At 37.8% G+C, this 25,808-nt stretch overlaps 1 protein-coding gene and 1 long non-coding RNA gene across 5 annotated transcripts in view; one reads left to right on the forward strand and one right to left on the reverse strand.

Moving 5' to 3' along the window:
* Positions 1 to 25,808, reverse strand: part of PPP3CC (protein phosphatase 3 catalytic subunit gamma) — an 85,755-nt gene that overhangs the window by 56,163 nt on the left and 3,784 nt on the right. For 3 of the 4 annotated variants that reach the window (XM_079142295.1, XM_079142293.1, XM_079142294.1), the window contains exon 2: positions 120 to 317. In XM_079142295.1, the coding sequence (XP_078998421.1) occupies positions 120 to 317 (198 nt within the window). Of the gene's footprint in view, positions 1 to 119; positions 318 to 25,808 lie in introns of those variants that run through there. The other variant, XM_079142296.1, reaches the window with a different exon arrangement.
* On the forward strand, positions 197 to 25,404 carry LOC306662530. Its single transcript, XR_013764141.1, has 2 exons — positions 197 to 334; positions 24,928 to 25,404. It is a non-coding gene; the product is annotated as an uncharacterized lncRNA (long non-coding RNA).

Consider the following 25,808-nt stretch of genomic DNA (forward strand, 5'->3'; position numbering starts at 1 on the left):
TGCTAAGACAAAGACTATCTCAAAATTCACAGAAAAAATTATCATACCACCTTTAAGTTTGTATTCATTTCTTAAAACTAGCTCAAATCTAAGTGTAACCCTATAAATGCTTTTCATACCAGTGATTGGAGAATCCACTTCTATCATGGTATTCTCTTGTCTCAGAATGGCGGCCCCATCGTTAATTATCTTCAAGGCTACTTCCTCTTCCACTCGGCCTTCCTTTACCAAATGGTTTTTCAAAATATCAACTTTAGGTTTCCCATTCTCAAACACTTCCTTCAAAGTAAGCCGTTTGGTTGGAGGAAAGGGAACAGCTAGAATGAGAAAAAAAGTAATTTAAAATGCCTAAATGTGACAAATTAATTTTGATAATCACCATAATTTCCAATCCACAGCTCCAGAACTATGTGGAAAAAAATCTAAGATACTATATATCACTATATATCAATGACCGATTCTAATTTTTAAAAAGATCACAATTTGAGCTGGGAATGCAGCTCAGTTGTAAGAATGCTTTCTTGCCTAGCATGTGTAAGACGCAGGGTGCATCCCCAGAATCACAAAAGAAAAACAGAGGGTCAAGTCAAAAGTCAAAGTCATTTAAAACATCTGTGTGTATAAATATGATATTTTACACATAAATGTGAACAACTTGAAGGTGGTTCAGGAAACAAACAAAAAGTGAAACAAGGGACTAGATGATATGAATATCATACCTTTCGATCTATGAAAAAGGTATTTAAAATGAAACTGGTTAAAACAAATGGAAGAAAAACAATGTTTTTTCTTTTTGGTATCGGGGATTGAACCTAGGGACACTTAACCACTAAGCCACATCCCCAGCCCTTTTTTCTATTTTATTTAGAGACAGGGTCTCACTGAGTTGATTAGGGCCTCACTAAATTACTGACTTTGAACTTGCAATCCTACTGCCTCAGCCTCCTGAGCCACTGGGATTATAGGCATGTGCCACCTCATCTGGCAAGAAAAATGATTTTAACACCAAATTGGCATTTATTTCTTCTACAGAATTGAGCTAATAAAATGATATGTTTTAGAAGTCTGACTCCAGTTTCTGATACACACTTTATTCTTACAAGGTAGTTGCTCTTCCTGCATTGTACTACTGATAACAAGGAGAACACTGAAAATGAGATGAAAGATCTGAAAAACATCTGCTGTAGTGACAGCATAAATTTCAGAAGAACAGACACAGTTCAGGAAGATGGTAAGTTTGAGGCCAAGAGGCCAACCTGGGCAATTTAGGGAGACCCTGTTAAAAAAAAGTGGCGTGGGGGGCAGGTATGTAACTTAGTGTTTACCTAGCATCTAAGATACTATATCTCATAAATGACCGATTCTACTTTTAAAAAAGGTCACAATTTGAGCTGGGAATGTAGCTCAGTGGTAAGAGTGTGTTTTCTAATTGATTGTGTTTTCTAATCTGGAAATGCTAACAACCAGTACAACATATATACATATAATCCTAGCAACTCAGGAGGCTGAGGCTGGAGGATCACAAACTCAAGGCCAGCCTGGGCAAGTCAGCAAGACCCTGTCTCAAAATAAAAAAGGAAAGTGCTGGGGACATAGCTTAGTGGTGGAGCACCTGCCTACCAAGTATGAGGCCCTAGATACAATCTGATACAATCCCTGGTATTACACACCAAAAAAAGACTATATTTTACTTTTTTTCCCCTTCTTCAGTGTTAGGATTCTGCCCCAACCTAGCTCATATGTTCTTCTTCTTCTTTTTTTTTTTTTTTTTTTTTTTTTTTTTTTTTTTTGTGGTGCTGGGGATCGAACTCAGGGCCCTATGCTTGTAAGGTAAGCACTTTACCAACTGAGCTATCTCCCCAGCCCCCAGCTTAGCTCATAGATAGGCAAGTGCTCTAACACTGAGCTACACCCCCAGCCCCCAAACTATATTTAATCTAATTCCTTGTAGATGATTTCAGAAAACCAGTAGTCCTCTGGAAATGCAATTCAAAGACTAGACAAGTAGAAGATTCTACAATGAATCAGTTCTCTTTGCATACTTAATTTACCATTTTTTGGTTTGTGCACTGTGTTTCAGTACTGGAGCTTGAACCCTGGACCACTCACATGCTAGGTAAACACTGTGTTACATCCCTGCTCCCTGACTTTTTTAACAGGGTCTCTCTAAATCGCCCAGGTTGGCCTCTTGGCCTCAAACTTACTATCTTCCTGACCTAACCTTGCCAGTAGTTGGGATTATAGGCATGCACCACCATGCCCAGTCTCTATGGTTTTTAAATTTTTATTATCAATTTCTGGCTAGCGGGGCTGGGGAGATAGCTCAATTGGTAGTGCTCGCCTTGCAAGCACAAGGCCCTGGGTTCGATCCCCAGCACCACAAAAAAAAAAAAAAAAAAAAAAAAAAAAAAACTTCTGGCTAGCCAATCTACTTAATCCTGCAGTGAAACCCGCTTGTTTTTAATCTTCTACTTTGTAAGTCAAAGAAACTAGTTTGTTGTAGTTTGCCCAACAAACCAAAAACAAAATGAAACCACATAAGCCCAAAAATGTTGGACCAACAACAAAAATACCATAGTACAAATGGTTTCAGAAAAAGCCCTGCAGGTATTTTTATTTTTCAATTTCTATTAGCGGTAACACTGCTAATAAAAATATTTTCCCTCCGTACTACTCAGTTGCAATCAAAGAACAGTTTACAAAATAAGAAACTCATTTTTTTGTTACCCATGAGAAAAGTAGAGGTGACAACATAAAGAGCTCTGGAGGAGAAAATTCAGAGAGGTTTACTTAAAACAATTTACTTAAAATAAAACAAGCTCTGGGTGGGGTGGTGCACACCTGGAGTCCCAGCTATTCTAGAGGCTGAGAAAGAAGGATCATAAATTCAAGGCCAGACTGTGCAACTTAGTGAGAATCCATCTTAAAATAAAAAAAAATAAAAAGCTCAGTGGTAGATCACTCCTGGGTTTAATCACCAGTGCTCCCCCCAAATGAAAACCCCCTACAAGTTAACAAGTCACTTAGGTAAATGAGAACAAAAGCAAGGTTGAAATGAACCAAGAGGATTGTGCCCATCTAGGAGAAATGAGACAGCTGAGCCAGGAACACTAACAGGAATTAGGATTGACTTGGAACAACAGGCCTAGCAGTAAATTCCAGAAGAGTCCTAGGTTTTTAGGCTAAGGGGGGAAAAAATCTTCCAAATCAGAGAGAAAACAATCTCCACCTTTAAAGGGGTGGGTCCCCCCTTTAAACATAATCCTAGTTATGTTTGAAAGCCTTGAATTCTGTCTCCCTTCTACTAGATAGTTCATGGTAGTATGGGAACAGCTACAGTCCTGAGAAGACTAAGGAAATCCAGCCAAGTTTAGTCATGAACAAAAAAATGACCAGACACTTCTAATTAAACTTTAAATTGCCATTTTCTTAAAATGTGTCACAGATACGGTAACCTGTGCCTAGCAGGATACTCCTTACTGCTTCTGTCCCGATGTGATTATTAACAGTGCCCCCCACACACTTACTCTCAAGTACCCTCATTTAAACAACCTATCCAGGAACAACATCCTTCTGAATCAACCGAGGTATCTGTTTAAGAGGTATATATTCTCAGGGCTGCCTCTCCCTCTGGAGACTGCCCGAATTCTCCCTTGAGTGCCTATTCCTTACTTTACCCGAGAGGCATCTCTCTTGAGATTGCCCTCCACCCCCACCTTCTCCCTTGAATATGTATCTGCTTTCCTAAATAAATCTGTCTGTGCCTTGGAGAGGGGAAAGGTGTGTATTTTTGAATCCCAGACCTGTAGAATTAGGAACTTTGGGGATTCATCCAGGATCTGTAGTTTTACAAAATTCCCCAGGTAATTCTTGTGCACACATACATGTCTTAAGAGTGAAGCAGAAAAACAGTCAGAGGGAATTGAAGTAAAAACACAACTAAGCTCAAATAATCAGCAACTTCATCCACAGCCATCACTTGGTCATATTTTATTAGGGTTCACTTCCTTTCCCCTAGTCTCCACCATTCGGATATTTAAAAGTCTAGTTAAGTTCAGGGACTGTAGTTTGACACCCCTGAATGATCACATTTCTCAATAAATGTCCTTGTGGCTCACAGCCTTAACTCTGCTGGTGTGTTGAGACCATTCAATCCCTGTTAACCCTGCATTGTTTTGACTGGGAAGGGCTGGAGTTTATCAAAACACAGTCCAACACTAAAGACGGCAGGAGAGTGGCCCACTCTGATATGGCCCACCCGACAGCATCAGCTCAGGCACTAGTACCAGTGACTGTACCTCACTCTACTCCATGCTGTGTTCAAAGCTACCTCTTCAGAATCTCTTCCCTGATCATTTAATCTAAACAAAAGCCTCCTCCTTTGTTACTGTCCTGCAGAAAAAGTTTGAAACTTTGAAGTACTTATTTACTATAAGTACTTAAATACTATATACATGATCATTGTTGAGACATATAGAAACTAATCTGAACCAGATAAAAACTGTTGAATTCAGCGCTAAGCAACTCAGTGAGGCCCTCTCTCTAAATAAAATACAAAAAATAGGGCTGGGGATGTGGCTCAGTGGTTGAGCGCCCACTCCTGAGTTCAATCCTTGGTACCCCTCCCCCAAAAAAAACAATTGTTGAATTCTACAATTCTGCTATCAAATGTTCATTTCAGACATAACAAACTCCTGATCAACCTTTCGTCTTAAAATTCTTTGCCTCTCAAAAGTGTGGTCTGAGTTGGTAGAGTGCTTGCCTCACATGCACAAAGCCCTGGGTTCAATCCCCAGCACCACAAAAAATAAAGTCTTATCTGAGGATCAACATGAAGCTTTTCTAAAATGTAGAACAGCACGGAAATGAAAGCATTTTAACAGAAGCCTGAGACACCCATTTGGACTAAGCCACTGATTCCTAACCCTGATGGCATACAGAAACTTCTGAAAATAGGATGCTTCTTTTCATTTTTAGAAATTCTGATCCAATTCGTTTAGATTGGTGACCCAGAAACTGGTATTTTCAGAAATCTTTCCACGTAATTCTACTGTGCAGCCTAATATACAGAATGAGAACCACCACTCTAATTTAATCACAATAAATGCAATTTCCCCCTAATTTCATTCACATCATTCTCAATTCTTGCTTTCCTCAGCCCATTCTTCTTTAACTCTACAGCTGCACTATCCAATAAGGTAGTTATCAGTCATATTTAAACTTAAATTTTAGTTAATTAAAGTTAAATGAAATCTAAAATGTAGTTCCCCAATTGCACTAGCCATATTTCAAGTGCTCAATAGCCTCATGTGTCTGGTAACTCACATACTGGAGCCCACAAGTCTAGAAGGGCACTTCTATCCTGCAGGAAGCTCATAGACTGCATTGCTCTTTAGTATCTACCAGAAACCCAAGCATAAAGAGTTAATCTGAGCAAAGTGAACCAGTACAGGAAATTGAAAACACACACACAAAAAGCACATTATTTAAACAGAAAACTGAAAAGTGTAAAAGCAGCTAAAATTAATAAAGCTCAAGAATGATCCAAGGGCTGGGGTTGTGGCTCAGTGGTAGAGCACATGCCTAGTGTGTGTGAGGCACTGGTTCAATTCTCAGCACCGCATATAAATAAATGAATAAAACAGAGGTTTATCAATATCTTTAAAACACACACACACACACACACAAAACCCACAAAAAACAAAAAACGTCCTGGGTTCAATCCCAGCACTGAAAGAAAGGAAAGAAAGGAAAGAAAGGAAAGAAAGGAAAGAAAGGAAAGAAAGGAAGGAAGGAAGGAAGGAAGGAAGGAAGGAAGGAAGGAAGGAAGGAAGGAAGGAAGGAAGGAAGGAAGGAAGGAAGGAAGGAAGGAAGGAAGGAAGGAAGGAAGGAAGGAAGGAAGGAAGGAAGGAAGGAAGGAAGGAAGGAAAGAAAAGGAAAGAAAAGAAAAGAAAAGAAAAGAAAAGAAAAGAAAAAAGAAAAGAAAAATGAAATTGAAACCATAGTTTTAAAAGGTAGAAAACTGGGGTGGGGTTACCCTAAATCAATTTCCATTAATATCACCTATTAAGCTAAATACAGACAGCTAAAAGCTAAGCGTTACTACAGTAAAGGCAAGAGCAGCAAAATGTTATTACTAGACAAGCTTTCCAACCTGAGCTACTAAGAGTAAAGCTGTTAAGAACACTCTTCTACGTGTCTTTCAGAGAACATGAAGTACTCATTTCTCTGTGTCTACACCTAGCAGAGAGGCGGAAAGATGATGGGACAGGCGCTGATTTTCCCACAGTTCACAAAGTGAACACACCACTTCATACTCACACCACTGAGGTGTAGGTTCCAGTTATTCCACCTCCTGGCCAGCACTGGCAGAGCTCCTCTGTTAAATTTTATTCCCTCACAGCAAGTGACTACCTGTACCTCTTCAGGTTCTAACTTGCACTTCCCTATGAATAGTGATGCTAAACACCTTTCCACCCGTAACTGATGGCCATCTGGATGTCTTTTGGGAGGACATGCTTATTCAACTTTTTTGTCATCTAAAACATTTGTTTGATTTTTTTTCCACTGATGCTAATAAATACTTTAAAAAATTTTTTTAGTTGTAGATGGACACAATAGCTTTATTTTATTTATTTATTTTTATGTGGTGCTGAGAATTGAACCCAGTGCTTCACACATGCTAGGTAAGCACTCTACCACTGAGCCACATCCCCAGCTCTTTTATATTCTTTTATATCCTGCGTACATGTTCTTTATTAGATATGAAAACATTTTTGTTCTTAATCATCTTTACTTACATAAGCATACAATTGGTTGTTTTTAATAATCTGTATAACAATTATTCAACTTTCGTTTTGAAAATATAGAAATGTATGCATCATAATTTATTTAAACATTTTCTTACAGTTGCATAGACTATTTCAAAATTTTTTATTTATTATTATAAATTAAACTGTTATGAACATCCTGCTTATATGTCTTTGTCCAAGTCTTTGTTTCCCTATGAAAGATTCCTAGAAATTACATGTATTAATTTTCTTCTACTATGTAGCACATTACCCCAAAACTCAGTGGCTTAAAACAATAATCTTTTATTATCTCTCATAGGTTCTGCAGACCATGAATTCAGACAGGACACAGTGGTGCTGGCTTGTTTCTGCTCCACAACATTTTTTTTCTTTTTTTTTTGAGACGGTGGTGGGGACTACGGTTTGAACCCAGGGGTACTTTACCGCTGAGCTAGATTCCCAGCCCTTTTATTTTTTATTCTGAGTGTCTCACTGCTGAGGCTGGTCTCAAACTTGCAAACCTGCCTCAGTCTCTAGAGTCCCTGGGATTACTGGTATATGTCACGAGACAGCTCTGTGCCCTAAATTCTGGGGCTCAGCTGGACATTCAACAGTCCCAAGCTAGAACTATCTGAATGCTGTCTCTCTTGCTCACTCATCCAGCAGTTAATGCTGGCTGTTAGCCAAGGCTTAGCCCAGGTTTTTTATGAGAATACCTGCATGTGGCCTGTTCATGTGACTGAGTTCCAAGGAGAAGCATCCCAAGAGAAAGAGAGAGCGTCTGGAAGCAGTTATATCTTTATCTATTTATTTATTAATTAATTAAAGGTATTGCTACGTTGCCCTGGCTAGCCTCAAATTTCAGGCCCAAATGATGCTCCTGAGTAGCTGGGTCCAGAGCACCACGACCAATAGGAGCTATATCCTCTTTACACTATAGCCTCAGAAGTCAGCCCCCAACATCCCAACATACTCAACTGGTTGGAACAGTCACAAGCCTGCCTAGGTTCAAAGGTAGGGAAACAGATTCCACCCATTTATGGGAAGAGGCAAAATTTTGTGAAAGCATATGAGATTAGGAATGCTACTGGGGCTATTTCTTGAAAGCAGAAGCTATGATACTTTATTTAAAAGGTTGGGGCAGTTAAGTTACCAATGCCTCCATTCATACCTTTAAATAAGAGCCCATTTTAGGGCTGGGGGTATAGCTCAGTGGTAGAGTGCTTGCCTAACACGTGTGAATCCCTGGGTTCAATCCCTAGTACCAAGTACCAAGCAAAAAACAAAAACAAACAAAAAACCCGAAAAGCCCATTTTTGTAATCCTCGCAGCTCGTCCCCGAGTTCAATCCACAGTACCACCCGCCCCCCTGCAAAAAAAGAACCCATCTTAAATGGGCTACATTATATTTTGCAAGCTATTATCAAATGAAATGGGAACATCAGCTCAGTTATTACAGGCAAAATATTAAAGAAGATATATTCCCAAATTTCAAAATAATTTAGGGTACCATATTAGAAATTACATAAGTATTTTTTGATTTGCCAGTGGTAAAAAACAACTTATGATTCTTCTTTCTAAATAAATATAAAGGACACAAATGTAAAAATGACAGACTATTGAGGAAAAGCATGAAGTTTTTATTTTTATTTTTTTTAATTTTTTTTTATTTTTGGGGATCGAACCCAGGGCCTTGTGCTTACAAGGCAAGCACTCTACCAACTGAGCTATCTCCCCAGCTCCAAGACTGAAGTTTTTAAATGTTTGATTTGAAAGTAAATTTCAAGGTTCCCATTTAAAATGACCAGCAACAATGTCTTGTCTCAGGGAAGAAGGAAGAGCCAGTGGAAACCTACTATCCTCAGTTCACCCACAGTCATGTACCAGGTGCAGTGAAAACTTGGCTATCTGGGAGTAAGTCCTTCTGGATAGACAATAGAGCTTTTTTTTTTAACCCGTTCACTAATTATCAATTATAAATATAAAATTAATATATAATATATTCTATATAAATATAATATATAATATATTAATTATAAATATTAATTATATGTGTGTATATATGTATATACCCACACATACATACATACATAAAACTTTTAAAGATGTATTTTTTACCTTAAAAATTTATATACAGCACAATCAGTGAAGTAATTTTCAAAGGTTAGGCTATGAAAACCTATTAGGTGCTGGGCATGGTGGCACATGCCTATAATCCCAGCAGCTCTGGAGGCTGAGGTAGGAGGATCGAAAGTTCAAAGCCAGCCTCAGCAACTCTGCAAGGCCCTAAGCAACTCAGCGAGACCTTGTCTCTAAATAAAATAAGAAAATGGGCTGGAGATATGGCTCAGTGGTTAAGTGCCCCTCAGTTCAGTCCCTGGCACATACACACAAAAAAGAAAACCTATTAGGTGATAAATAATATGTCAAATACCTCATATTTAATATCTATTAGTGTACCAGTGTAAACTCTAGTTACAAATAAACCCATACAGTGTAATCTAAATCACAACTAAAAAAATGCATTGGAAAATACAGCAAGGAAATATTCAAGTATTAATGCAAGATTCTAAATTACTTTTTCTTCCTATGTTCCTGTTTTTCAACTTTTCTTCAATGATTCTCTATTCCTTTCATAATCAGGAAAAATATATTTATATATTTAAGAAGTCAGCATATATCTTTATATGTGTTCTACATGATTATAATGACATTCTAAGTGAATAATAAAAACTGGAAAAATGAGGAAAGTATAAGCAAGGGTGCTTGGACTACCAATGGCATTATATTTCCTATCTTCTTTGCTTAATTTCAAATTTTTATAGACTTTTTAAAATGAAAAGTAAACAGATGCCAGAGGGAAAAAATAGTCAATTTCCCTGGGAATCACTATTCCTATGTTAATCAATTTTATACTTAAGTAAATATACCTTTTCTCAAATCAACAGCTGCAACACAGACCAACTCTAACCAGTAACATTCAAAAATTTAACCTCAAATTTAAGGTATACTTACGAAACACCAAGAGTTACTAAAATGACACAGAGGAAATTCTGTGGCTTACGCTTAAGAACAGTTTTAAAATGCTGTGGGGTGGGGAGGTACGTACCCTAAGATTCCTGGCCCTGGTATACATACAACTTCTCCCAGTTCTTCCATCAAACGCTGCCCTGAGCTGAGGATGTAGTCCAGCGGTAGAGTGCTTGCCTATCATACGTGAGGCTTTGGGTTCAATCCCTAGCCCACTAAAAAACATTCCATGAAGGAAACCTGCAGATCCCAGATCAGCCTATGAAGGTTGACCTGACTGATCACATGAGACTTTAAATCTGGACCTAGAGGTCACATAGGGGTTAAGACGTCTGCAGGCTGGGAAGGCTGTATTGAGTTTGCATTACTGGCCTGAAGACAGAAGGGACCAAAAAACAAGGAACGCAGGCAGCCTCTAAGAGATGAAAGTGGCCCCTGATCAAACAACAGCAAAAAAATAAGGGCTTCATTTCTACCACTGCAAGGAACTGAATCCTGCCAATAACCTAAATGAGCTTAGAAGCAAGTCCTTCACCAGAGATCCAGATGAGAACTCAGCTTGGCAGGCACTTTGATCTCAACTACAATTGTAATCCCATCTTTTCTGCGCTACCCTTCAAACAAATGCATTTTTGGTACACACGAGAAAGCAACACTGACTGCCCCGCTTAGAACTGAAACAGAAACCACAATTTATGAGTACTCTGACTCATAAAAGAGATAAACTAAGCAAACCAAACCACAAGGCATCACAGACTATCTAAACTCAAAACTAGATCCTTCAGATCTATATGTTCCAAATAAGACTTCAGGCAAATTAATTTAACAGTAACTCGGCACAGACACTAGATTTTATCTAAAGTTAGAACAGAAGTTCTAATAAACTCACCTGGTTTACAAATTCTAAGTAATGCTTTCCCAGATTACAAACTTTCAGCATAAAATCTAACAACTGCCACTAATCTAACAGTGCCCAGTGAGTACTGTTTCCTAAGAGTCCATTTCCCAACTTCCTCCCCTTTTGTCCAAACAAATTAAATAAACCTAACTTTTTTTAAAAATGTAAAAAATCCTTTGATCAATGGGCTTTTCCGACTGAATTTTGCACTAAGATTCAGCCACACCCCTTGCTTTTGGTGAGACCCACATTTACAAAGAAGTATGCATAACTGAGACCACTTGAGCACCCTGCTCAGGATGACCCTGCATACAATGAGTGAGCCCCATACTTCTGCTGAGCATACTTCTGTTGGGCACTGCAGCGGTCAAAGACCACCCTGTTCCTGAGTGAAATCTGGCTTCTCCCTAACTAAAAGGAAGTTCACAGAGAGAGGGCAGACAGGAGCCTGGTAAGTCCATCCTCCACAGGCTGGAAAGTTCAGATCTCAAAGATCTGTCTTTGGGCAAACTCTGCCTTAGTCTTATAAGCCCAAGAAACGTTTTGTTCAGTTCTGTCTGCCTGGAGCTGCTCTTGGTGGATGACAGCTGGCCCTTGGTGTCACACTGGGTCTTCTAGATGTGTGATTGCAAAGGGACTGCTGTAGGTCACGTGGAGTTCTCTCAGGCTGTGTTTCCTCTGGGCCTCTCTTGCCCACTTCCTTCATATTTTCTGATTATGAGTACAATTCAATAAACAGCATGATTTCACCAAGGAAATATTAAAAACTACAAATGGCCTCTTGGAGAACTTTAAACAAGTTTTTTATTTATTTTTATTTTTTCTTGTACTAGGGATCTAACCCAGGGGCACACTATCACTAAGCTACATCCCCAGCCCATTTTTAAAAATTTTACTTTTAGCCAGGATCTAAAGAGATCCTCAGTAACTTAAAGAAGTTACTGAGGCTGACCTCAGACTTGGGATCCTTCTGCCTCGGTCTTCTAAGTCACTGGGATTACAGGCATGCCCCACTGCATCCAGCTATTGTTAAAATCTTATTCACACCTAGACATCTTTGAGTTTATTCTAAATGGTCATTACATAATACAGATCTTCAGCACTTTATTTTTAAAAAGTTATAAAGGATTACAAAAATTATTAGTTTTGCTTGGCATTCTCCAATTTTTCAATTAATCAAAACTTTATTTTATTAAATTTGGGTTAAAAGAAAAAATAAAACCCTAACAAATCAAGAGAAGCTGGGTGTTTCTAAGTTAATCATGAATAAGTAAAATAAGTTAACAATAAATATGCTTTAGTGGGGCTCAGGGGCACACCTGTAGTCCTAGTTACGGGGAGGCTGAGGCAAGAGAATCCTTTGAATGCTGGAGCTGCAGATCAGCTTGAGCAACATAATGAGACCCTGTCTCGAAAATAAATAAATACAATAAGAATAAATAAATTGCGCTTCAACATTTGGGTGTCTTTTAGGTTAAAGAAAATATACATTCATGTATAAAAATTGACAGTAAAAATATTTTATGTCTTGGTTTTTAAATAGGCTTATACTGATGAAATTCATAATACACTTTATAGGATAAATGAATGGAAGGCCTATATGTGTGTCAATGTCCTCTGTTCAATGTCTTTACTTCAGGATAATCAGTGACTTAAATCCTTATAAAACTGATTATGTACTTTACTAAAATAGGAGATTCTTTCTTTCATCTGACAGTACTGGTTAATATAATAAATTAACTAAAGCCTACAGTCTCATCAACCACAAGTGGCTTCTGCTTCTTCCTTGCATTCTCCTAAAGTTTCCAGTTAAAGATTGGGAATTGAGTCTTGTGGATGATACTACAGAGAACAAATTATTCATGCATATTGCTAACATCATTGCTATGAAGAGACACTGTGGCTGAGTCAGGATTTCTATAACTGCTTTGGTCCAGAAGCAGAACACACTGTGAACAGACTATTTACATCCAAGATCACCAGAACACATCAGAACCTCCCAACTGGCTGATGCTACTGATTACCATGTACTTTGCAGGATTTTGTCTTTTATCCTTTTGGTTGTTTTCTTCTTTCTCCACTGGTCCAAGAGTTTAGACTGTTACTAAAGACCCCTTCCTTTACTACTAATAATATCAAGACCTTTACTCATGTCAATCTCCAAATATTGGATGTAACTCAGACACTTATAAATGTGAACAATCCATTTCCAAAATTTAAAAAAATTTACTTGGTTACCAAAGGAAGATATCAAATAGGTTTTGAGATAAATGGGACATTATTTTCATTTAATAATAATTCTTGCCTGAGTTGCTATCTTTTGCAGATTCTTACTGTGTTACCTCCAGAGTCTTCATACCAACCAATGCAATAAATGATCATCTAAGACATTTAAGAAAGACAAAATGGCCCAGTGCTTTAAAGGTCAAAATATCTACCATTGACAGCTCGATAAATAGTCACAACCTAAGAAATAATGGTACAAATCTTGCTTCATCAACTCCCCTAAATGGGAAATCCTCCAGTTTAGCAGAATGATCAAAAGCAGAGATTGAAAATTGAAACAGAAACTACAAATTGCTTACAAATGCTCAGAAAAATGCTGCTTGTAAAACAGATAAACAGAACCAAACCAAACCACAAAGTATATCACAGACTTTCTAAGCTAAAATCTTTTAAAAATACTAGCTCTCCAAGACATAAAGGTTCCAACCCCACAGATAAGATAATCTAACAGTAACTTCTCAGGGATTCACATGGACTACAGGCAAAACCACTGACTATTCCAATAACTCACCCCAATGATTCTAGCCAATCCCTGACCAGACCTCCAACTTCCATAGACCCTAACATCATGTATCCCACAGCTAGTGACACCTCCTAAAACCCTTCAAGGCCTCTTTAAACTCCCTCCTTCCAAGATGCCCCACGGTTCTTCCAGCATATATCACTCCTTCCACAGCAGGCTAAATAATTGAGACATATTTTGGGGCACAGATGTGTTCCTAGTGGTCTCTAGTGGTGGGCTTTATCATGTCCAAGGCAGAGAAATGCTGACTAAGGGTTAAAGACAGGAAGACTTCTTGCTAAATCACCTTTTCAAATTTTGTACCATGTTACATATTACTTAGTCAAAAAGTAAAATGAAAATTCTATTGCAAATGAATCTATAGTAATACTATCCCTATCCAATCTGTCTGAAATTCACTCTCTGCTGGCTGTTAGCAGACAGGAACATTCACTATCTACTTCTACAAGGCTAGAAAATCAGCTAGCAATTAGGGGTGATAATTAGCTTTATATCTTTTTCTCTTTAATTTATTGTTAAAAATAAACTTCAGATGTGGAGCTATGCTTGACAAAATGACTCACACAGTGCTATAAATAAACTGAGGTTTTCAAGCTTTTTAAAAACTCTTTTGGAAAGTGGCAAATGAGTATAACCCAGCTACTCAGGAGCTGAGGCAGGAGGATCCCAAGTCTGAGCCCAGTCTGGCAACTCAGTAAGATCCCACTTCAAAATCAAAAAATAAAAAGGGCTTGGTATGGAGCTCAGTAGTTAGCACCTCTTGGTTCCATCACCAGTACCACCTAAACAAACCAAAAAAATTTTTTTTAGAATTTTAAATAAGAATTTACAAAAACAACAGCATAGTAACCATATAGTATCAACCATAAACATTCTGCTCATCTTTTAAACTACTCTTTGAAGATTTTGCTAAATCAAAAATACTACATACTCAATGTAAAATGTATTTTTTTTTTTTAATTAAGAAGCATAGAGCTGGGGATGTGGCTCAGTGGTAGAGCACTTGCCTAGCATGCACAAGGCCCCAGGTTCAGTCCCCAGCACGAGCACCAAAAAAAAAAAAAAAAAAGAGCACTAAGGAAAAATAATAACCACCACAAAAACAAATCTCTTAAGACTCCTACCAGGTAAATATAACCACTTCTAAAATATTGGCATAAGTTAATATTTTTTAACTTATTTATTTTGATTCACTGTACACAAATAGGGTATAACTGTTGTTTCTCTGGTGGATAATTTTTTTTTTTTTTTTTTTTTTTTTTTTGCGGTGCTGGGGATTGAACCCAGGGCCTTGTGCATGTAAGGCTAGCACTCTACCAACTGAGCCATATCCCCAGCCCTGGATAATATTTTTATATAATCTTTTTGATTTCGTAGTAAACTACTAATATTTTCTCATGCCAATATTCTCCTACAATAAAATTTTCAGAGGTCAGAGTCTTACAATGGAGAAAGTATAATGTTGCTATTAAACATCCTGGTTATTCTGTTGTTGTTGTTGTTGTTTTTAACTAGTTTTGTTTTGTTCTTTGCTATTAAGAATAATGTGTGGCCATGTACAGTGGCATAAGCCTATAAACCCAATGACTCTTGAGGCTGAGGCAGGAGGATCACAAATTCAAGGCCAGCCTGGGCCACTACCCGAAGCCCTACACAACTTGGTGAGACCCTGTTTCAAAATAAAAAGGACTGGAGATAAAGCTCAGTGGCAAAGTTCTCCTGGGTTCAATCACCAACACCCCCCAAAAAAGAGTAATGTGTGTACTGTGGATAGCTCAGCGATAAAGCATTAGATTAGTATGCACAAGACCCTGGGTTTGGTTCCCATTCCTTAAAAAGAAAAGAAAAAGAAAAAAACAATGTGGCAACAAATCTCTCCATTCACACATCTATAAGCAGATATGGTTATTGGCAACTTGAACTTATCCATTTATAAATTATCTATAAACATACTTTGCTCACTCTTCATACTTAAGATTACAGTTCTTTAAATAAAAGATGACTAGGGCTGGGGATGTAGCTCAGTTAGTAGAGTGCTTGCCTTACAAGCACAAGGCCCTGGGTTCAATCCCCAGCACCGAAAAAAAAAAAAAATCTAATTTAAATAAAAGATGACTAAAAATACACCCATATATTCGAGCTGGCGGTAATCTTGTTATATATATTGCAAATATTTTTTCCCTAAAGGGTACCTTTTAAAAGGAGGGATTTCAACTCCAGACAATATTTCAAAGCAAATGTTATCCTTCTAAAGCAAATTACTGATCTCTAGTTCAGTCTCCATTTCTTCTTCTCCCAGACTTTTAATTCAATTTTGGAGTAGCCTATTAACTGCAACTTGTTTTTGTTTTTTGTTTTGTTTTGTTTTGCAGTGATGGGGATTGAACCAGGGCCTTGCACTTGCTAGGCAAGTGCTCTACCACTGAGCCACATCCCCAGCCCAACTTCTTTCAATTTATTTTTTAATCTTACTTTTTGTTTGTGGCACTGGGGATTGAACCCTGGATCTCACATATGAGACAATACCACTGAGCTACACCCCCAGTCCCTGCAATCTCTTTTCAGCCAAACCATCTACGTGAAATCCGGACTTTTACAGTAGCCTCCACAACGTTTTTTAAGTAGGGTTTATTTAGGGACTATATGCTGCACCCACCGACGTGCTGAATTTGCTAAGCTTTGACACATGTTTACATTTGTCAAACCACTACGCCAATCAAGTAGAGAAACATTTCCACCCCCCCCCAAAGACCCCTCTCTCCCTTTGCCTCCAGCATCAGACAATCATCACCAGTCTGCTTTCTGTCACTGCAGATTCATTTGCACTTCCTAAAGTTTTATGTTAATGGAACTATGTAGTATGTGTCTGGCTTTTTTCACTGAGCATAATGAATATGTGATTTAGCCATACCTTGCATGAGTCAACAGTACTCCGTTGTGAGGATATACCATATTAAGATTATCTATTGGGTATTTCCTGATTTGAGCTACTGTAACTAAAGATGCTATAAACATCTGCGTATAAGTCTTGTGTTTTCATTTCTCTTGAGTAAACACCCAAGCATAGAATGCCAGGATAGTATGGGAAGTGTATAATTAACATACTACGAAACTGCCAATTTTCCAAAGCAGTTACACAATTTTACATTCCCACCAGCAGCGTACCAGTCACTTATATATCCCTGCCAGAACTTAGTCACTGTCTTAATTTCAATCATTCTCACAGTTGTGTAGTAGGATCTTATTGTGGTTTTAATTAGCATTTCCCCAAAAGTTAATGATGTTGAATGTCTTCTTGTAAGTTACTGGCCATTTGTACATCTTCACTTGTGACTTATCTGTTTAAAATTTTTGCCTATTTTAAAATTCTGCTGGTTTTCCATTTATTAGTGAATTATAAATTCCTTGCACATTATAGATATCAGTTCCTTGTAAGACACACCTAGTGTAAATATTTTTTCCCAGTCTGGCTTACTTTTTACTTTTCTTAATGAAACATCTTTAGAAGAACAAGATTTTAATTTAATGAAGTACAATTACCAGAGTTCATGATTCATGCTTTTTGTGACCTAAGAAAACTGTGTCTACTCCAAAGTCACAAATATTTCTCCTCTATTTTCTTTTAGAAATTTATAAAAATATAATCTCTCCAAGACCCTACCCTCCTAATACTATGGCTTGGGGGTTAGGATTTCAACTTGTGAATTTGGTAGGGGCACATAAACATTCAAACGATAGTATCAAACAGTCATTAACACTTTTTCCTCAAATTGGAGTAATATGACATAGGCTAGAATGAAATCAATCTCTCTCGGAAAGACCACTAAAGTCCAAACAACAACTACATAGGCATAACACACAACAAATAACATTCATATATAAGATATGCCATGGAAACAAATGGATTTTGTATAATTTTAGTTAACTATAACTCCTTCCTTCTCCCTGCCCCCCACAACACCAAAGTAACAGTGAAATAGTCATTAGTGGTAATTCTGAATCTACTCTAATTCTTCCACAGATACACAAAATCATTCAAGATTTCAAAAACTGCTGGTAACAAACTATTTACAACACACTTCACACCTGTACTGCACTAAGGAATAGTAAGAAACTTGCAGCTCTATTTTTAAAAAGCTAAAAATAATAAATCACTAAATCTACTTGTCTGGTGTCAACTTCAATATGTGAAACAATGTCACAAGCTAAAATTGCACTCTTCTTTATAATAAGGAAACACCTTATTTTTGCAGTTACTTAAAAAGTATGGTTGGTGACCTCCTGAATTTGATTTAAAAGCAGCAAACTTTGAAGAAATCCACTGACCACAATTAATACCACCTTCCTCTTTTCCTAATAACAACAGCTAGGAAAGACTGGTGTGGAATCACAAACTTGTTTCTGAAACTCATACATTTCAGCCTCATCTCCAACACCAGTTGAGATTTATAATTCCACTCATCATTCTAAAGGCTGAAAGATTGTACATTACCAATTGAAAAAGACAACATTCAATAACTAAACAGATCTAGCCTTCCTAGAATCCTGGGTAACAGTGATTTTTTTTTTTTTTTTTTTTTGGTACCAGGATTGAACTCAAGGGCACTCAACCACTGAGCCACATCCCCAGCCCTATTTTTTATTTTATTTAGAGACAGGGTCTTACTAAGTTACTTAGCGCCTCGCTGTTGCTGAGGCTGGCTTTGAACTTGTGATCCTCCTGTCTCAGTCTCCTGAGCCACTGGGATTACAGGCATGATGTTTGTTAAGTTACATTTGGAATCTTTAGCAGACAAAGGGCTAAAATTTTTAAATGCTTGGGAGAAATACTAGGGAAGTAATTATATTCTAGTTAAATAATTATTTATCTTGTACCTACTACATGCTCATACGCTCACACACTGTGGATAATGTGTGAAATATACAAGTTTAACACGTGGAGTTTACCTTGGAGATTATGATGCTCTAGTTAGGTAGGCAAAATAATTCACTTAAAACAAGGTATAATATATACACAGAAACCTGACATAATACATTGTATGGTGAAGACATTGAATGGAAGATTATAAGGGGGAATCAATGATGAAATCAAGGAAGGCATGAATTTGAGCCTGGGGTAAGTTTTCTGGTGGGTCCAAAGCTACCTCTATACTTAAAGGGATTTGTTATAGCAGTCTCCTACTCCTGTATCAAAATAAAATGAAGAAATACTAAAAGGGAGAAAACAGAAATATTCAGATACATGTTAATACTGTACAAAAAAAGATAATATTTTACTTATTTATTAGTACTGGGGATTGAACCCAGGGGTGCTTAACCACGAGTCACATCCCCAGCCCTTTTTATATTTTGAGACAAGGCCTCGATAAGTTGCTGAGACTGGATCCTCCTGCCTCAGTCTCTGAGCCACTAGGATTACAGGCATGTATCCCCCGCCTGGCATAAGGATATTTTAAATAAAATATTTTAAATATACATATAATTTTACATATATTGGTTTAGGAAATAATACAAATACACATACCTACCATATAGATTTTAAATATTTTAAGTGTTCCATATTCATTTCAATTATATATAAATATGTGTGTGTGTGTGTGTGTGTGTGTGTGTGTGTGTGTGTGTGGTGATACTGGGGATTTAACCCAGGGGTGCTGTACTGCTAAGCTATATCCCCTTTTCAGTTTTTGAATTTTGAGACAGGGTCTCTCTGAGTTACTTAGGGTCTCGCTAAGTTGGTGAGGCTGGCTTTGAACTTGCAATCCTCCTGCCTCAGCCTCCGGAGTCATTGGGATTACAGGTGTGCACCACCATGCCTGGCTCAAATTGCATTTTATACTCAACATAGCTGTCAAGATCTAAAATGGAGCTACATTACCATTTTTTTCTTCATGTTTTTTATGAGATCCACAGGTGATTTTGTTCAGTAACCAGAGTTGAAAACCATCATTCTAAGCCAATTCATCTGCTAGTGCACCCAAACCTAGATTCTACCATGTGTCAGTTACTGTTAAGATTACCTATATTTCAACAGAAATTCTTTTACAGTGCGTCCAACTCAGAAGTCAAAACCTTAATCAAACCAGGTCTGCACATCATTCAAAACAAAAGCCAAATCATAAAAATTAGTTTCCAGTGGAGAAAGGGGGTTGGTATGTCTATAAAGAGGAAATAAAGAGGAAATGTTAAGTCTTGGGCTGAGAGTATTATTCAGTATCTTTTTTTATTTCTTCCTGTTGGTGCTGGGGATCATGCATGCGAGCTGAGCACTCTACCACTGAGCTGCACCCTCAGTCCACGGAGGGGTATTGTGATTGTTCTGGTAAGGCAAGGCTAATATGTGTGTGCTGCATGAACAGACACACACGCTGAAGTGCATATGGAATGTAAACTCTGGATTGTGCCAATGTCAATTTCCGGTTTTGATGTAGTACTGTAGTAGTATGTGAGGTTGATGCAGCGGCCAAAAAGGACCTTATGGGAGGGTTTTTGAGAGCTTCCTGTACATTTCTTTGAAACATCCCTGAATCTATAATTATCAATATGAAAAAGAAAAAAGTTCTCAAAACTCAGTTTCTAGTTCACTGAAGAAATTCTGTAGCTTTTTCACTATCAAATTCAACTGGGTAAACTGCTTTAATATACATCTATTACATAAACAGTATATATTTTTAGGTAATATAAGTAAAATCTGATACAAATCTGTATAAATTAAAAAAGGCAGGCTGAGGTTGTGGCTCAGTGGTAGTGCACTCACCTACCATGCATGAGGCCCTGGGTTCGATCATCAGTACCACATAAAAATAAAATAAAGGTATTATGTCCATCTACAACTAAAACAAAATATAAAAATTAAAAATAAAAAAGGCCACATCGGTGATAATCATTTAAATCCTGAAATACAAAAGATATGCCTGAAAAGTTACTGGCCTATAAGCTATTATTTTTAGATGACTGTATGGCCTCAGCCTCCTGGGACATTAGGGTTTACCTAAATAGCTATCTCTATTCACTACAAATAACTCTGCTTTCATGCTATTTTAAGCCAGCAAGCCTGCCCTACTTTCGCAAATTCATTTCCTAATCTGCTCACCTGCCTTCCCAATCATGAACCAGTTGAACACAGCTGAAGAGGTTATATTAAATATTACTGCTGAAAATTATATTGCCTTTCAGTCTCTTCCAAAACCTATTAGAACAAGTAATTTTATTCTAATGATTTGATCAAGCTCTTTGAAATCATTCCCTCTGCTCTTTGATGATCACGAAACTCACTTTCAAAGTACAGCTAAGATGTGGCCCTCCTAGAACCAGTCAAATAATCACAACCTTCAGTGATGGTCAACTGAAACAATATTTTTTCCTAGAAGGCATAAAGAGGTACTTTATTTGTCCAATGCCATTTTTAAAAATTAGGTTATCTGTCATGTTAGAAGTGAAGTCACATTTTTAACTTCATGGAATGCTAGTTTGGTATATTTTGCTCATTATGTTTTCTTTTGTATTGGGGTTTTGCTTTTTAAAAAATATGATAAGCTGAGTGCAGTGGAACACCCTTGCAGCGGCTCAGGAGGACTGCAAGTTCAAAGCCAGCATCGGCAATTTAGCAAGGCCCTAAGCAACTTAGCATGACCCTATCTTAAAAAAAATATCAAAAAGGGTTGGGGATGTGGTTCAGTGATTAAGCACCCCTGGGTTCAATCCCCGGTGCCACACACACACACAAAAAGACAACTTATAATTGTATAATTTATGGGCTATGATGTTTTGATACATGTACATGATGTGGGATGAACTAAAAAGCTCATTACCATACTCATCAGAGCAATTTCCTATCACTTTTTATGGTGAGAAATTTACTCCTACTTACTTTGAAATATACAACCCATTAGTATTCATTATAGTCACCCTACAGTACAACAGACTTCAAAACTTACTCCTCCTGTCTGAAACAGCTCCCCATTCCTCCCTCTCCACCCTGCCTGCCTCGGGTAGCCAACAGTCTCCGTTCTACTTTTGAGTTTAATTCTACTAGATTCCACTTATGAGATCAAGCAGTATTTGTCTCTCTGTGCCTACCTTATTTCACTTAATATTTTATCTTCCAGATTCATCCATGTTGTCAATGGCAGGCTGTCCCCCCATTTTAAAGCTGACTCCTAGCCATTATGTACATATGCAGTGGACACTTGGTGTTGATGGACGCTCAGGCTGACTGCATAATTTGGCTACTGTAATGCTACAATGAACATGGGATAAACATAAACTTTCAGCACACTGATTTCAGTTCCTCTGGCTACAAACCCAGCAGTGGGATCACTGGATCGTATGGCAGTTCTATTTTTAGTTCTTTGAGGAGCCTCCCCAACAGAAACAATAACTTCTACAGCAACATCATATATTTTCCATAAAACAGTGCACAATACTAAAAAACCACCAAGTTGCTACCATGGATAAATCTACGTTTATTACTCCAGACATTCATTAAAACCATCGTTTCACTTTAAAACTTCCATAAAGCCCTAGGTCAGAAGAACAAAAATACCTAAGTGCACAAACTGAAAGAACACAAATTAAGTCTCATCTCTTTCAGCAACTGATCACAAGTTTAAACTTTAAAGTATCATCAATTTATAGACCATGAGAGCAGACGTTTCACACCAGACACGGTCTACAGTTTAGTCAGCTGCTCTTTTCCCAGTGGTATTAGTCACAGGCAAATCCACAGGCCTAATTTTCTGTTACATTTTTAGGAAGCTATTATATACTATACTGCGTGAGTACATTTCAAGCAGTATATTTAAGCTTCTAAGTATAACCAGAAATGACAGGAATTCATCAAGTATTTATTTATGAATACATGATTTCCAAAATTTTATATATACTACAAAAAAAGAAATTTTCACCTTAAGCATTTTCTTTATTATTCTTTCTTATTTTTACTTTTTGGTACCAGGGGTTGAACCCAGGGTTCTTAACCACTGAGCCATATCCCCAGCCCCTTTTAAAATTTTATTTAGAGACAGGGTCTCACTGAGTTACTTACGGCCTTGCTAAGTTGCTGAGGCTGGCTTTAAACTTGTGATCCTCCTGTCTCAGCCTCCTGATCTGCTGGGATTATAGGCATGTGTCACTATGCCCAGCCCTTAAGTATTTTAAAGCTAAGGAAACTCCAGTGGGAAAATATGGGAAAATATACAACACTTTTGTGTGTGTGTGTGTGTGTGTGTGTGTGTGTGTGTGTGTGTTGGGGGAGGGGGTCCTGGGGATTGAATTCTGTGGCACTCAACCACTGCATTACATCCCCAGCCCTTTTTATTTATTTATTTTAAAATTTTGAGACTGCTAAGAAGCTCAGGCTAACTCAAACTTGCAATCCTCCTCCTTCAGTCTTTAAATCTTCATTTAACACCTGCTAACTTAAGTAAACTAGATCTGCTATCAAATTTCACCAAGATTCAAGATGAACATCCCCCTGCCACAGTGTGGGAATCAATTTAGACACCTGAGCATACTTAGGCAGGTACTCTCCTATTGAACTATACCCTCGGACCAAGGTTAACTTATTGTTTGTATACTGAGTGCTCTACACCCGAGCTACATGCCCAGCCTTTTTTTTTTTTTTTTAATTTGAGAACAGGATCTCCCTAAGTTGCTGAGGTTGGCCTCCAACTTGCAATACTCCTGCCTCAGCCTTCTGAGTAGCTGAGATTATAGGTGTGCACCTCTGTGCCTGGCCTATCTGTCCCATTTTAAATTTGTGGCAAAGAAAATAACAAAGATCACACAGCTAGTAATTAGCAGAGCCTGGGCTTTTTCCTACAGTGTCTTTCAGAAAATAAGTTTCTTATGTTTGCATTTACTAAAACATTTTCTATGCACCATTTATACCAGGTACTGTGTTCAGCACTAAGGATTCAGTTATTGCCCTTGAAAAGAACCATTTAGTGTGAACAAAGGACATGAAAACCACCTTTTTTTTTTTTCTTTTTTTGGTGTTGGTGATAAAACTTGGGGCCTCACACATGCTAGCAAGCACTTTACCACTAAGCTACATCACCTTCTTGTGCTGGAAATCCTTCATGGGCAGGAAGGGCACTTCCTGCGAAGGGAGAAAATCTAACTCAGCTGATGAACAATGCCCTGCTACACCTCCCTAGCCTTGCCTAAGCCTTCTTCCTTGGCATTTCACACCCCATCTCCAACCCACTTTGTCACTGCTTGCAGATCCCTGGAAGGTTTTGTATCTGTGAAAGGGCTCTTTGCCTTACTTCTGTGTAGAATCTTGTCCCACAACTTGCTTCTTCCCTACCTGTTCATGATTTGGCCATAAAATCCTCTGCTGGGTGGTTGTAGAGAGTAATGATTTTAGAACACGAACTTTGATGTCAGACATACTTGGATTCAAATTCTTTTAGTAGCTGCATGATTATGAACAAATTAACCCTGTTTTGCCTCAGTCTGCCTACCTGTACAAGAAGTTTAATAAAACCTAGCTTATGGGTTAAATAAACTACAAAGTGCAGTAGCAGGCACAGGGGAGGTTCCGCATACCTGTCAGCTGCTGTCATAACCACCATCATCATCATTAGCATTAAAAGATCTCCTATGAGTTGCCACAATCTCCATGCTTTACAAACTTCTAAGAATGTCTGGAGCCTGACACAGTGGTGCCTGTAATCCCAGCAGCTCAGGAGGCTGAGACAGGAGGATGGAGGGAGTTCAAAGTCAGCCTCAGCAACTTAGCAAGGCCCTAAGTAACTCAGAAAGACCCTGTCTCTAAATAAAATATTTAAAAAGGGCTGGGGATGTGACTCAGTTGGTTCATTGCCCCTGGGTTCAATAATCTCCAGTACCAAAAAAAAAAAAAAAAAAAAGAAAAGAAAAGAAAACATTTGGGGCTGGGCATGCAGCAGCAATGGCAGAGCACTTGCCTAGCAAGTTCAATCCCCAGTTCCCCAGTAAATTGAGTCCTTCCAGGGCTCTATGAGTTTACTTGCATGGATGAATCTCAAATAACATCAATTTCTAAAGTTTCCAAAGTTCAACAGCTTGTTAATTACAACTGTAAATTAAACAAATGCTATTGAAAAAACACAACAGATATACACTATAACACTTATTGATGTTGAAAATTTATACTCGAAATGTTTCTTCTGAAATTGGTATTCTAGTAAGTGATTAGTGTGCTGCTCTGCTGAAAACCAATTATGAGTATGAGCACTTTCAAACCATCATAGAAATATTGTTAAAAATACAAAATTCATGCTAATATGAAATATTTTCATTATAAAAGTCTTAAATGTATGATCCATTTTTCTTTAAATTCAAAATACACCAGCCTATTGAAATGCAGAAAAGTATTAAAGGCAGTTATTTCTATCTTTAAGGATATGAAGTCTTCGTTTTCTTCCCTTTCTGCCTTTCAAATTCTATGACTGACAGGGTTGAGCTTGTATGTAAAAGGAAAAAGAATATTTTAGGGCAGCAAGAAAAATGGAAATAAATGAAGTATAGTTAAAAGAGAGTGAAAGGTGCACTCAGCGAAATGGCAATTTCTGTCTATACTACTCTTCTTAAAAGTCTTTTAAGAAAATCAACAGCCACATCACTCCTAAAGTCACAATGTTAAGGAGTCAGTGGCAAAGGACACAAGGAATGTACAGCCTGTCTGAATTCCAAGAGAATGAAAAGAGGCTTGACTTTCAGTCACAGACCCCATTCAGCTCAGCCACCAAATGACAAACTTGGACAATGGATTCTCCGTATCAGTTTTGTAATTTCTGCAGAAATTTCCTTGTTCCTTCTGAAAAGATTCAGTACAAAGGAATAAACTGCCTTTATGGAAATCTACTGTCAAAGAAAAAAAAATTCCCCCAAACAAAAAGAAATTTGGAAATCAGGGGTTGGGGGAGTGGGGAGCAAACTGAGAGAATTCCACAGTTCCATCCTTTTGAGTTCCTAGTTCTCCACTCCAGATACCAGTGGAAATGTAACTGAGTCCCTTTAAAATTAAATCTTCCCACTTTCCTGATAAACTGTTTTTCTGTAACTGAACTTCCTCATGCTGTGAATGGAAACTGAGGAACTAGCCAGAAAGCATAGGCAGGAAGCACAGTGCCAGGAAAAGCTGAAAAAACTGGAATTATAACTTATCTCTGGCTAGCATAGCTTTTACTATGCTATACTATACTGACTTTTACTCCTATAAATTGTAAATGTTCCTGTAGGGCAGGTGGAGGCAGATTAGCTACCTTCTCAGTTCTGGCCAATTGCCATT

The sequence above is a fragment of the Sciurus vulgaris genome, assembly GCF_902686455.1.
Source record: "Sciurus vulgaris genome assembly, chromosome: 5".
In the NCBI taxonomy this organism is placed as follows: domain Eukaryota; kingdom Metazoa; phylum Chordata; class Mammalia; order Rodentia; family Sciuridae; genus Sciurus; species Sciurus vulgaris.